This window comes from Camelus dromedarius, chromosome 29 (assembly GCF_036321535.1).
Source record: "Camelus dromedarius isolate mCamDro1 chromosome 29, mCamDro1.pat, whole genome shotgun sequence".
Taxonomy (NCBI): domain Eukaryota; kingdom Metazoa; phylum Chordata; class Mammalia; order Artiodactyla; family Camelidae; genus Camelus; species Camelus dromedarius.
The window spans coordinates 21,497,289-21,510,347 of NC_087464.1; the positions used below are offsets into that span (position 1 = coordinate 21,497,289).

The following is a 13,059-nucleotide window of genomic DNA, read 5'->3' on the forward strand; positions in this document are numbered from 1 at the left end:
ACATCAGTGTTTATAGCAGCATCATTCACAGTAGCCAAAAGGTGGAATCAACTCATGTTCATCAGCAGATGGTCAGATAGGCAAAATGTGGTATGTACATGCAAGGAAATACTACTCAGTCATAAAAGGAGTGAAATTCTGATTCTTATATACTGTTGATGAACCCCTGAAGACATGCTGCATGAAATAAGCCAGACAAAAAAACAAATTCATGATTCTACTTATATGAAGTATTTAGAATATTCAAGTACTTGAGAGAAAGTAAAATGGCAGCTACCAGGACCTGAGGGGAGGAGGGGCTGGGGGAGTTACTGTTTAATGGGTACAGTGTCCAGTCTGGGATTACGAAGAAGTTCTGGAGATGGATGGTGGTGATGGCTGCACTGATGTGAATGGACTTAGTGCCATGGAACTGTACACTTAAAAATGGTAAATCTTATGTATATTTTTATATTAAAAAAAGTTTTAAACCACTAAAAAAATCATATAGCTTATTAAAAAAAAAGTTATCAAGCCATAAGACATTAGAGGAATCTTAATTTGTATGTGGCTAATTGAAGGAAGCCAGCCGGAAAAGGTTATGTACTATGTGATTCCAGCTATGTGACGTTCTATAAAAAGCAAAACTGCAGAGACAGTTAAGCGATCAGTGGTTACCACTAGATTGGGACGGCTGAGTAGGTGGAGCACAGGAGATTTTTAAAGTGGTGAAATTATTCACTGTGATACTGTAGTGGTGGACACATAACATGCATTTGTCAAAATCCATAAAACTATAACAAAAAGAGGAGCCTTAATGTAACTAGAATTTTGTTAATGTGTCAGTGTTGTTTCACTTACGTGAACAAATGTAGCGCACTAGTACATTTTACACAGATGTTTAATGGGGAAACTGTGCAAGAGGGTAGCATATAACTCTTTACAGTCTCAATCTTTCTATAAATCTAAAACTTTTCTAAAAATAAAGTCTGTTAATTAAAAAAAGATTTTGTGAGGGTTTTTCATTTTGTATACTGCAGTGGCTCAAGCTTACAGGTAATTGTTAAATAAGTGAATGATGGGTGAATGAATGAATCACTGGTGCTAGTGACAGAGTCAGTTCACGGTGTGCCCACACAGGGCTGGAATGTGGGAAAAGTCATCGTGTACCAACTGAGGGATTAATAGCCAGGATACACATAAAGAACTAAAATGCAACAACAACAACAAAAGACAACGCAATTCAAAATGAGCAAAGGACTTGGATAAATAGGTCCAAAAATATACAGATGGCCAGTAAACAAGGAAAAGATGTCCAACATCACTAAGCATTAGGGAAATGCACATCAAAGCCACGAGATACCACTTCACACCCACTGGGATGCCTGTTACTAAAAAAACCAAAAACAAGTGTTGGCAAGGATGTGGAGAAACTGGCTTGACGGGGAGGAGGTCCCAGGTGGGCTGTTACGTTCAGCGGTGCTTGCTCCTCTACCGCGTCTATCCGCTAGCTCCAGACCTTGGCAACACTCACTGCTCCAAGTTCCTCCACGGCTGCTTACTGCCATACATCCTGAAAGTCACTATTGGTTTCTGTTAAGTTTTAGGGCAACTACACAGTTGGAAAAACTGGAGACATTGATCTGGCCTAATGAGTTCTTTACATTGCCCCTAATAAGAGGGAAACCTCATGTTCGGCAAAATCATGGCCTTAAAAAAAAAAAAAAGCTTATGGGAAAACAAGTTTGGAATTTTTTAACCTGAGAAGTAACAAAAACAATAATCCTAAATTTCCACTAGCATCTCCACTGAGAATTAGTCCATCTTTTGTAGACTTAAACTTTTGGGTCTTTGTTTCTTCCTTTCAGACACAGATATTTAAAATCAATTGCTTTAATAGAAACCATTTCATCACTGTTAAAAATATGATCTAGAGGTAGCTTTCTTCAATCAGTGCTTTCCCTAATCACCAGGCGCAACGTGTGCGTAGCTCCCCCGTACCTGCAGTTCCCCCGACAGCTTAACACAGGCAAAGGCTGGGCAGAAGCCACTACACCAGCCGCTCCTTGCCCTTAAAGGATTCTCATCATTTTTCTTAATACACTACTAAGAGTTTCTCCTCAGTTGTGAGAAAGTTTGCCTCTGATTGCCTCACCACATGGGTTTACTGGGAAGAAGCATGTTTGCACCAGCGCACCTTCCACACAGGACCACCCCCACCGCCCTGCTGGCCAGCTGCGCACGACCTAGTGGCACACGTTACAGAAACGCCCACCTCGCTGCGGGCCTGACGGTTTCACGGGATGATAACTAAGTCTGTCAGTCAGGGAACAAAGAAGGGTTAAATCTTTCCATTTCTTTTACCTTATGGTGGTTCATTTTCTGCCTTTGTAACAAAGCAGTGATGTGGGTTCACTGCGATATTTCTTCAGTGTTCTCCATGACCTATGGAAAAGAATTAACATCCACTCACGTTCTTTGCTCCTTTTTTGGTCGCATATACAAAGGAAAAGACTAATTTCTGGAATAACTGGGAAAAATTTTTGTCTCCTTCATGGGCTATATATTAAGAAGCAACTGGTTCTTTGACACTCAGTAAGAAGAGAGAAGAATGTTAGTTAAACTTTAAAAAAAAACATATTTGTGATTAACGCATAAGAAATCCTACACTTAAAATCCTATGTTTGACTATCACGTAAACAGTTATTTTAATATTTCATTTATCTAGAATTATAGGGGTAAAAGCGCATCATACACAAATATCAACTCAGAATGAATTGAAGAGTTAAATGTAGGCCCTGAAAACTTAAAAATCCTAGAATAAATACAGTGGAAAAGCTCTCGGCATTGGCTATGACAATGATTTTTTGGATATGACACCAAAAGCTCAGGCAATGAAAGCAAAAATAAACAAGAGGGACTTCATCAAATTAAAAAAGGTTAACACAGCAAAGGAAATAATCAACAAAATGAAAGTGCAGCCTAAGGAATGGGAGAAGATAATTGCAAACATATCTATGGGGGTCAAAATCTAAAATAAATAAGGAACTCAAACAACTCAATAACAAAAAACCCAACTAACCCAGTTTTAAAATGGGCCTCTGCAACATGCTAAGCCCCTTCTCTGAGTTCTCAGGAAAGTGCATATGGTGGCCTATCACACTATGATTCTGTGTCTGTTAAATCAATAGGTTTGTAATTTTTATTGGATGTTAGACATGTGAGTTTTACCTGCTGAGTACTGAATTTTTTTTTTTTATATTATTGAGCTTTGATCTGGGAGGAAGTTAGGTTATTTGGAAACAATTTAATTCTTTCAGTTCTTGTTTTTCAGGTTCGTGAGGCAGGACTGAGCAGCGCTCCGCCTGGGGCTCATGATTCCCCACTCCTGGAGGGACGCTCCCCTGTGTCTTCCACCTGATGCCCTGTGACTAACTAGAATTTTCAGTCGTCTTACTGAGAACAGACACTGCTCCCAGCCCTGTACGAGTGCTGGGGACCTCCAGCCCTTTCAGGTGACTCCCTGAGCGCAAGTACTTCCCGGCTGTGTGTGTGCTGATCCTCATTCAGCTGAACACTTGAACTGAAGATCTACGGGACCCTCTCTCCAGGCGGCTCTCTCTTTTCCAGTACTCCATGCAGTGAACTGCAGCCACACTGATCTTTCTGGACTCCCAGCTCATCTTCTCAACTAAGGGAGTCTGCCAAGCTCAGCCAGGGTTCCCCCACCCTGTGCCACAGCCCGGAAGCTCTCTCAAGGCAAAAATCTGAGGCCGTCATTGGCTCACCCCGTCTGCTTCCCCTCTCTCAGGAATCACGATCCTTTGTTTCCTGTTGCCCAATGTCTTGAAAACCACTGCTTCACGTATGATGTCTATTTAAAATTTATCAAGTAGGAAGTAAGTCCAGTCCCTGTTCCTCCATCTTGGCCAGAAGCAGAAGTCTAATGACAGTTTTAAAACATGAACTGACCTACAAGCTTCCCAAAGATCTGCCTATCTTTATAGATAAAAACTCCTTCTTGCCTGTATACCAGCCCACTTGCAATTACTTCTGGAGAAGTCAGTCTCTTACAGTAATCTGTGTGACACAGCATGGCCAGCAATGTAACTTCACGCACTGAGATAGCATGGCTTTCCTTGGGGAAAAAAATGGCTTGTGTGATACAGCTAATAGGAAATTCACCTTCACCTGAAAAAGAGAGCTTAGTTCAAAACCCATGGACAAAGCTTTAGGGTCACCCTTTTTTGGACAGACCCACATCCCTACATGTAACCACCACCAGCTAATCCAGGGCTTCAAAATAAGCACTTCGCTGTGCGTTTACTCACGGTGGTGGGCGCCGGTGCTGCTCGTCTCCACCAGGCTGAGGTCACACTGGACGGAGCCGGCCCTCTGAAGGTGGCTCTTCCTGACGGTAAAGAGGAAAGAAACACACGCAAGGAACATGGGTACATGGAAGTGCAGAAAGAAAGTTTCAAGTTGAGTATCTGGAGGTTCGTTTTCTTTTCCGTAACTGAGACCCCCAAGGCTGTTCTAAAACCGTCCCCCGTTACTTAACCAGTCCACCAGGGCACGGAGGTCGTCTGTGGGGACGCCGGATGACGGTGCCCCTAAGACTTTCCCCCTTAAGACAGCAGAACTGTTTTCAGTGTAATGTTTTTGTGCTCTTCTTAAAATGGCTAGTTTTCAATAGTGGGGACCCTTATGTGACGTGCGGTGGCTTTAGTCAACTACTTAAAAACTCACTTGTACCTTTTTAAGGTTGCAATTCATCAATGTTTTTGGCCATCTGGTCTATTACTATAGGTTCTAACTGTATTCAGGGGTTCATGACCAAGTTTTTAAAAACCACTTTTAATATTAAATAAGCTCTTGGAGTGTACAGTTCCTTTCCATTTTTTAAAATAAGTCTGTGCCTAGAGTATTGCCTTATATTAGTGAAAATGAATTCAAACCCACATTTACCATAGCAAAATGAAATGTGTTTCAGTGTTAGTAGGTTATCATTTTGAACCTCATTCAAAGGTGGCATTAATAACTTATTAAATTTCAAAAGGACCTCAGCTTAAAGCAATTTCAACTACTGATGGACCCCCCAAAATATTACAGTAAACTGCGATTTGCTTTAATTCTTGAAAAACCACGTTTCAGACAAATGCATTTCATCTGGTCAGTGCACACAAGCCCCAGTCTCATGCCAAGATTCTTACAAGCAGTAGCTACTCGTGTTATTTTTCAAATTAATTTTGCACTTGATAAGACACGTCTCTGCACACAGCATCATGTAAGGATGCCTCTGCTTGTGCTGTCATTCAAAAATGGCAAAGATACAACCTGAAGCATACTGCAACCATATCTGAGAATTACTCAATGACATTGTTTTTGTAAGAATGTTAAGGATGCCATTCTTCTCATTTATTACATTTATACTCATTTTCCAAATGTTTAAAAATGAAAATGTTTTAACTTTTTCATATGGCAGTTATTTTCTAAATAAAGTGTACATAGAAAAAGAGTAAACAAAAATATTTATGTCTAGTTTAAAAATCAGTCATTGACCCTTATGTACACAGCACAGGATTAGAAATAACCTAACTAGCATTTCATGCCTTCTCTAATCGCTCCCTCTCCCCCCACCGGAGGTGATCCCCACTCTGTGTTTTGTGCTGATCAGTCTCCTCTGTCCTCTTCTTTGTACTTTTACCAACTATACGACCCTGGACAACACATTAGTTTTGTCTGGTTTTAAACTTTATACGAATGGGATCAGGCTGTTAGGTTTTCTTATGTGACTGGCTTCTTTCACTTAAAATTATGTTTCTAAGATTCATCCAGGTGATTTGTGTAACTGGAGTTCATTTCTGCTTATGTAATTATTGTTTAACAGCAACACACCACACATAACCTATTTGTCCACTCTTCTGTTGATGGGTACTTGGGTACTTTCCAGTTTTCTGCTGTTATGAACAGTTCGACTGTAAATTCCTGGCACACGTGTGTGGATTTCTTTAACGTGTATGCTCAGACAGGAAACTGCTTGGTTGTAGCACATGTACTTAACTTTACAATGTGGAAACTGATTCAGAGTGTTCAAAAATGTTTAAAACTCTAAAATCTCACATTTTATATTGTTGGGGTTAAAAAAAATTTTTTTTGCCAATCTCATGGGTGAAATAATGGTATCAGATTGTGGGTTGAATTTGCATATCTCTGAATAATTAGGTTGAGCATTTTTTCATGTTTATTTTATGGAACTTTCTTCGTCTTTTATAAATTTCTTTATTTTTCCCACTTGTCTATAGGTTTACCTTTTTCTTAAAGGTCTGTAGGAGTTCTTCAGATATTCAAGACATGTATATATAGATACATCTGTTTTTATATGTTGCAAACATCTTCTCCCACTTTGTAGCTAGGCCTTCTTTAAAAAAAAAAGTGTCTTTTGATAACTAGAACTTCTCAATATTAATACAGTCAAATTTATCAGCCATTTGCTTTATCATCTGTGTTTCCTGAATCTAGTTACAGAAATCTATCCGTATCCTCGAGGGCGCAAAAACAGTCTTTACACATTCTGAGAGTTTTCACTCTGCGCTTTGTATTTAGCTCTTTAAAGCTGCCTGTACCGATTTTGAGGTATGCTTTGAGGCAAAGCTCCAACTTTACTTTCTTCTAAGTGGATAAATAATAATGCCGATACCATTTATTGGAAAGTCCATTATTTCCCCAATGCACTGGAATACCCTTTCTGTTACAGTCAGCCCTCTGTATCCCAGGGTTCCACATCCACGGATTCAAGCAATCTCGGATTGAAAATGTTTTTTAAAAATTCCAAAAAGCAAAACTTGAATTTGCCTTATGCTGGCAACTATTCACATAGCATTTACATTGTATTTACAACTACTTACCTAGCACCTACATTGTATTAGGCATGATAAGTAATCTAGAGATGATTTAACTACATGGGAGGATATACGTGAGTTATGTACCAAAACTATGCCATTTTACATAAAGAGACTTGAGCATCCTCAGATTTTGGTATCTTGGGGTTCCTGGTACCAAGGCCCCATGGATACCAAGGGATAAATGTACATCAAGTATCTGCATACGCTGCTTGCTGGACACCTTTTTGTAGATACCTTTTCTTTTCTTCCCAGTTTTATTGAGAAGGTTAAAAGATTTTCCTCCTTTAATACATAAACCCTGCAGAGCTTCTTTCTCCCTCTGGCGTAGCAACCAACAGCAATCAAGATGATGGCTGCTCCGTAAGTTTGAGACTTTAAGCAACTATGATCAGCAAAGCCCTGCCTGCCAACCCGTGATAATTATATACCATGAATGGGAAACAGTCTTTTATCTTTTTAAGCCACTAAACTGTTAGGGTTGATAAGTGACTGTAGCCAAACCTCGCCTTTCCTGACCGCTGTTACAAGAAGTACATGATCCAGTCAGCAACTCATGCAAATGCTCTAATTCCAGCCAAGCACTAGCGTGAGTGCTGAAGGAGTCAGTCGGTCGGTCTTCTCCTTAGCATATTATTAAACAAAATATTAGCGGGATAGCATAAAATAGTAAATCATTATTTATCACTTTTCCAGTCATGATTTAAAGCCAAGAAAAAACCTTATTCCAAACATGGGTTTTGGTTATCTTAACAGTATAAACAATCAACCCAAATTCAGTGGATTAAAACAGTTTCTCTCTCACGGTTCTGCGGGATGACAGCTGGGCAGTTTCTGCTTGGGGTCTCTGTGTTTGTAGTCAACTGATAGCTAAATGTGGTGTCAACTAAAGATTCAACTGAGCTGGATGTCTGAGACGGCTTATTCAAATGTCTGGTAGTTGGCGCTGCCGCTGTCTGGGAGATCAGCTGGAGCTGGTTCTTGGTGCTGTTCAGGCTTCTCACCACATGGTGGCTGATTCTGTGAGAACAGCCCAAAAATGAGAGACAGAGATGCAAGCTGCCAGGGCATTTAAAGGCGATGCCCTGGACTGGAACCGCATCATTCCACCATATTCTATGGTCAAAGCAGTCTTAATGCCTGCCCAGATTCAAAGATTTAGAGAAATAAACTCTACCTCTTGATGTAAGAGTGGCAAGGTCACATTGCCAAAGAGCATGTGGGAATGAGAGAGATTACTGTGGCTATCTTGAGGAAATATAATCTGACACAATAAGCTTGTGTTTAAACGTCTGTATCTAAAGCAGTAAGATGCTAAAATTATGAGACATAAAACAGATTGCTTAAATGATATGTTTTAGAATAAATTATATACCAATACCACATATTTTAAAGGAGCAATCTCTCTCCCAATCTATTTACTCTATAGTGTAAAGTATTTCAGAAATGAGGATTTTATGAAATATAACTTCACATATATGTTACTTTTCTTAGAATATAAATTTCTCAAGCCCACCTATATCTCTTGTGATACCTCAGCTCCATTTTCCATTTGCACAAATATCTATGATAGCATAGTGTGCATTTAATAAATATTAATAATAAGAGAGGATATCAGATAACTCAAATTTAATAAATTCTATATTCATTTATTTTCACAAAATTTCAGAAAAAGTTGAAGACCAAAACTAATGAATGAAAGTAATCTTCAGTGCATAGCATTTCTGCACATGAATGAATCTTCCTTTTGTCTTTCTTATGAGTTACTAGTCTTCTCAAATTAATTGCCTGCCTATTTGTCTTTCTCTCCAAATTGACATAAATCTCTATGAGGTTAGCGAATATGTCTACTTTACTACTGTATTCTTTATGCTTATCGGCACGGTGCCTAGCACGTAGGGGGCACTAAATAAAAAGCGGACCCTAGATATTAACCATATGTCTTAAATTTATGTTTACAGTGTGTTGCATAAAATGGTTCTTTTCTTTCACATTCAAAATTTACTTTAAATAGACCTAGCCCAAATTGTTAGGTGTGCTTGGCATGAGCACTTTAGTGAATGTGGGTCTACCAGACTAGTTTAGAAAAGTCAAGGTAAATACTGATGATGACAGTGACAAAGAACAGAGACTGCCTAAGATCCTTCCAAAAATGCCTTGTTAATTTAGTAATAAAAACCGTATTAGAGAAATTAACTCTAAACTGAAAACACTACCTGGAAAAAACAATCTAAAGCTAAAGGGCGTGTTGATTATTTAGTAGGACAGCTACTTTACGCATTACTGTTTTCAAGACCACGTTTCAATTCTGCTTACCTGCAGAGGAAATAGAGGGCTCCAATGATAAGAGTTCCTAGAACAGCCAGTGCCACAAAAGCTGTGAACAGGTCACTTCTGATTTGGATACTGGAGCTTGGGAGAAAAACCTCTTCACAACGAGCTCCTGTATAATTTTCAATGCATCTATAGAATAAAATTTTAGATAAAGAATTGCATTCTCTGTTCCATTGATTAATATAGAAAGCATAAGGTTTCCAGCTCGTATGAAAAAACAGAAGACTAATTTTCAGACTGTAAACACAGAATAGGCATGCTCTCCTGCGATGCTCACAGAGGCACCGTTACAATAAAACAGGTCAGCACATGCAGTTGAAACTTTGCCATCTTCCTTTCCCAGTTTTCAAATTGTTTAGAAAATCGAGAAAAATTATAGAATATTCAGTCCTTTTATCTTCTAGATTTTCAATATGTAATCATCCACACTTAAGTTTATCTGAAATTTATTTTGTTATATCTGGTATAGCTATAGGTCTAAGTGTATTTTTCCTCAACATTGCTACTTAATTATTCCAACTCCATTTATTAAATAATCATTCCCTTTCCTACTGTTTAACAGCGCCTCCTTTAACATGTGTCAAGTTTGTATACGTAACAGCATTTCTTTATGATCTGCAATTATAATCTTGGGCTTCTACCACATTGCTTCAATACTGTTGCTTTATAATATGTTTTCATATCTGGTAATTCTAATCCATACCTCATTACTTTCCTTTTCTAGAGTTTTTTCTCTTTTTTTTGCTATTTTCATTAGCCAGCCCAATATTTTAAAGCTAATTACTTTTAGCTCCTTAAAATTGTGTGACAGAGAACCATAACCTTTGGTACTATCAATCAGTTCCTTTTTCCTTGTTAATATGTTCAAAGATTAGAAAACAGAGATTGATATAAATAAATTCCATTATTTCACAGTTGCCGTTAAAATAAAGAATAGTATCTTAATACATATTAATGTTTATTTCTAAAGCAACCCAAGAAGTTATGGAGTAAACTGCACTCAGCAATAGTTTTGTATAAAAAAGTATGTGTGTGTATATGTGTGTGTGCGTGTGTGTACACGTGTAATCACACATATTCTTTAAACTGGGATTACCAAAAATAGAAACATTTATTCTACTAAATTAACTCCCCCCCCCTCACTTCTTTCCAGTTTAGGAAGTATTTACAAATGTTATCTCCCCTTCTCCCACCTTAGACTAACAAGGCTGCAGGCCTAGAACGTTACACGGGAGCTAGTTCCGAACAACGCTTGACAACTAACGTAGGAGGCTAATGACGCAGTATACAAATAAATGAAAGGACATCAAGACACAGCACAAGGGATCGATTTCACGTAAATGAGCATATGACACATATGAACCTCACGGTCCTCCCAGGGTGAGGTAGTGGTGGTGGTAGTTACAGCTTCCACGGGGGCGGGGGACAGTTTGAGCAAAGACGCTGTTGTGATTCTCTCAAACTAAAGCAAAGACAGAGTTGAGGAGACACAGAAAGGAAAAGAAAGGCTAGAATATGAGTGGCAAACTGAAATGAGAGTAAAACACCTTACATAACACAATTACCTTAAGTCTAAATAAAAAAATACTTATTTTTCCATAGATTACATCAGTTAACCAAGTATGAGGAGAAAAAAGATTAAATGAAAATAATTTTTCTCCTCTAGCCCCACATACCACTTCCCTAAAAGGAAATAAGTAACACAAACACACACACACACACACACACACACCCCCTCTAGAAAGTTAACACAGAGACTGCCATACAAATCAAATCAATACAAATGCCATCACAAAATAAGCAAACAAGGAAAGGGACATTCTGCACAGTTTCTAAAAACAGTTCTAAATTTAGTTTATAAAAGAAAAACTCTTCTAGTTTCTCTAATTTTCAAAAATAGAATTCAGTAAGTAAGTAATTATTTATGACTCCCAAAGGTTTTTATAGGAAAGATTTAGCCACTGAAAAAAATCCTCATAGCTCTAAAATAACTATCAAGTTTTGAAATAATGTTAAAATGGGGTTCAGTTTCTATTTGAGAAAATATAACTAGAACCCTAAAGAAATAAATCTTGAAGCGAGACAGCATAGTTCTTCTTTATAAGGAAGAGTTCTTTAAAAAAAAAAAAAGCTATAAACTCATTACTCAAATTTCTTTAGGCTGTTCAAGCTTAGGTGAGATTGAACTTCAAGGAAGAAGGTGACAGACTAGCTGATGTAACTGCATGTGATTTGACTGGATCATAAATACTTTGAGTTGGAAAGAGTCAAGAGAATGGTGTAAATACAAGCTGAGTGGTCAGATCAGGTTGAAAGCAAACAAATAAAAAAGGCATTAAAGGAAACCAGTCAGCACTAGAGTGCTGCTCTGTTGTCTTACAGCTGGGCGAAACAAACGCACGCTCTTGTGGGAACGTCAAAAGATGATGGTAACTTTAGATAAAGCAAAGTCAAGAAAAAACAAATCTTGTTATTATTTAACTAACCAAAGCAGAATTTAGAGAAAGGCAAAGAGGAATTTAAATATGTTGTTACCTAAGAAGCAGGCTAACCTAAAATCTAATTTTAAATGTTTAGTAGGTATTTATCATACAAAAAAGTAAACACAGCCTACCAAAAAGGGTGTACAAAGATTACACTTTTAAAGCTTGAGCTCATTTTTGAAAATATGACACAAATATACGATTTCAGGCCAACATAATCAACTCCTTTAAGGATAAGTAAGGGTGAATAAAAAAGATCCAGACAGACAAGTAAACGGCAGTACTAGTCGAAGCAAAGCAGAAAGGTGAGGCATTGTACAACCCTTTTATGCAGAACTAAGTAGCCTTCAGTCTTTATGTAACTTATTAAATTACTAAATTACTCCTGGACATCATTTCTGCTCAGACTGCCAAACAGCAAACAGTTATGCCACCTAATGAGGTGAATTCCAAGCACTAAAGATCACGCACATTCTCCTCGAACTGAAAGATGAATGTTGGAACAGGTACAAATGCTCAACAAGGTGAGAAATTCCAAAACTCAGAATCCAAGTTATATGTGTTAGCTTTCTGGCTGAATACCACCAATAATCTGTCCCTAAACCCAGAGGCTATGTTTAGTACCTTGGACATGAAATAAATTCACTAACTTCTATAGCATTCAAGGTAACAATATTAGCACTGTTCAACAGTCCAGTTGTTACGATGTTAGCAATCTTTTAGCAGGATCAAAGAACCAAGTTTTTAACCATGTAAACAAACAGCACCATTCAGCTTCAAGAAAGAATACTGAACGGTGAGCTAGAAAAAACTGATTTCTTGATCCCATTCTTATGCTGGTTGGCTATGTAACTCTGAGCAAGTCACTTAAACTCCTTAACACTGTAACATCAAAATAACACCTGCTTTCGCTATTTCACAGGGCTACTGCCAGAATCAAAAACAATGTCAAAAAGGGTTTTGAACATTGAAACATATTACACAGGTGAAACTGAAATTAAAGCAGTTACTTCACAAAGGCCATGTCTACATCTTACTGTTGGACTACAAGGAATAAAATGCTTAAGAAAAATTACAGCCAGAAAAAGTTAAGAGCATGGTGATCAATGTGTTTTTATTACTATTAAATGTTTTCAAAAACAAGAAACAAGCTTATATTATAAACTTCCACTCTAGCCGAATAGAGACTCAATGTCGACGCCATTTCACTTGGGCTAATCTATCCTGGAAAGAAAAAGGTTCATACTGGCATATGCCAGAACTGACTCCCACTGGACCAATGCTCTTTGGTAATCAAAGTTCAAACTGAAACCCAAGAAAAAATGGTAAAAACAAAACCAAAATAAAATAAATTGTTAGAG

General features: G+C 38.0%; 1 protein-coding gene across 1 annotated transcript in view; it reads right to left on the reverse strand.

The window, feature by feature from the left end:
- The window catches only part of NRG4 (neuregulin 4), a 68,103-nt gene that overhangs the window by 9,482 nt on the left and 45,562 nt on the right, over positions 1-13,059 (reverse strand). The window contains exons 5-7 of the mRNA XM_064480674.1: positions 9,198-9,344; positions 4,311-4,390; positions 2,344-2,424 (exon numbers count right to left, since the gene is read on the reverse strand). Of these exons, the coding sequence (XP_064336744.1) occupies positions 2,408-2,424; positions 4,311-4,390; positions 9,198-9,344 (244 nt within the window). The 3' untranslated portion in view covers positions 2,344-2,407. The remainder of the gene's footprint in view (positions 1-2,343; positions 2,425-4,310; positions 4,391-9,197; positions 9,345-13,059) is intronic.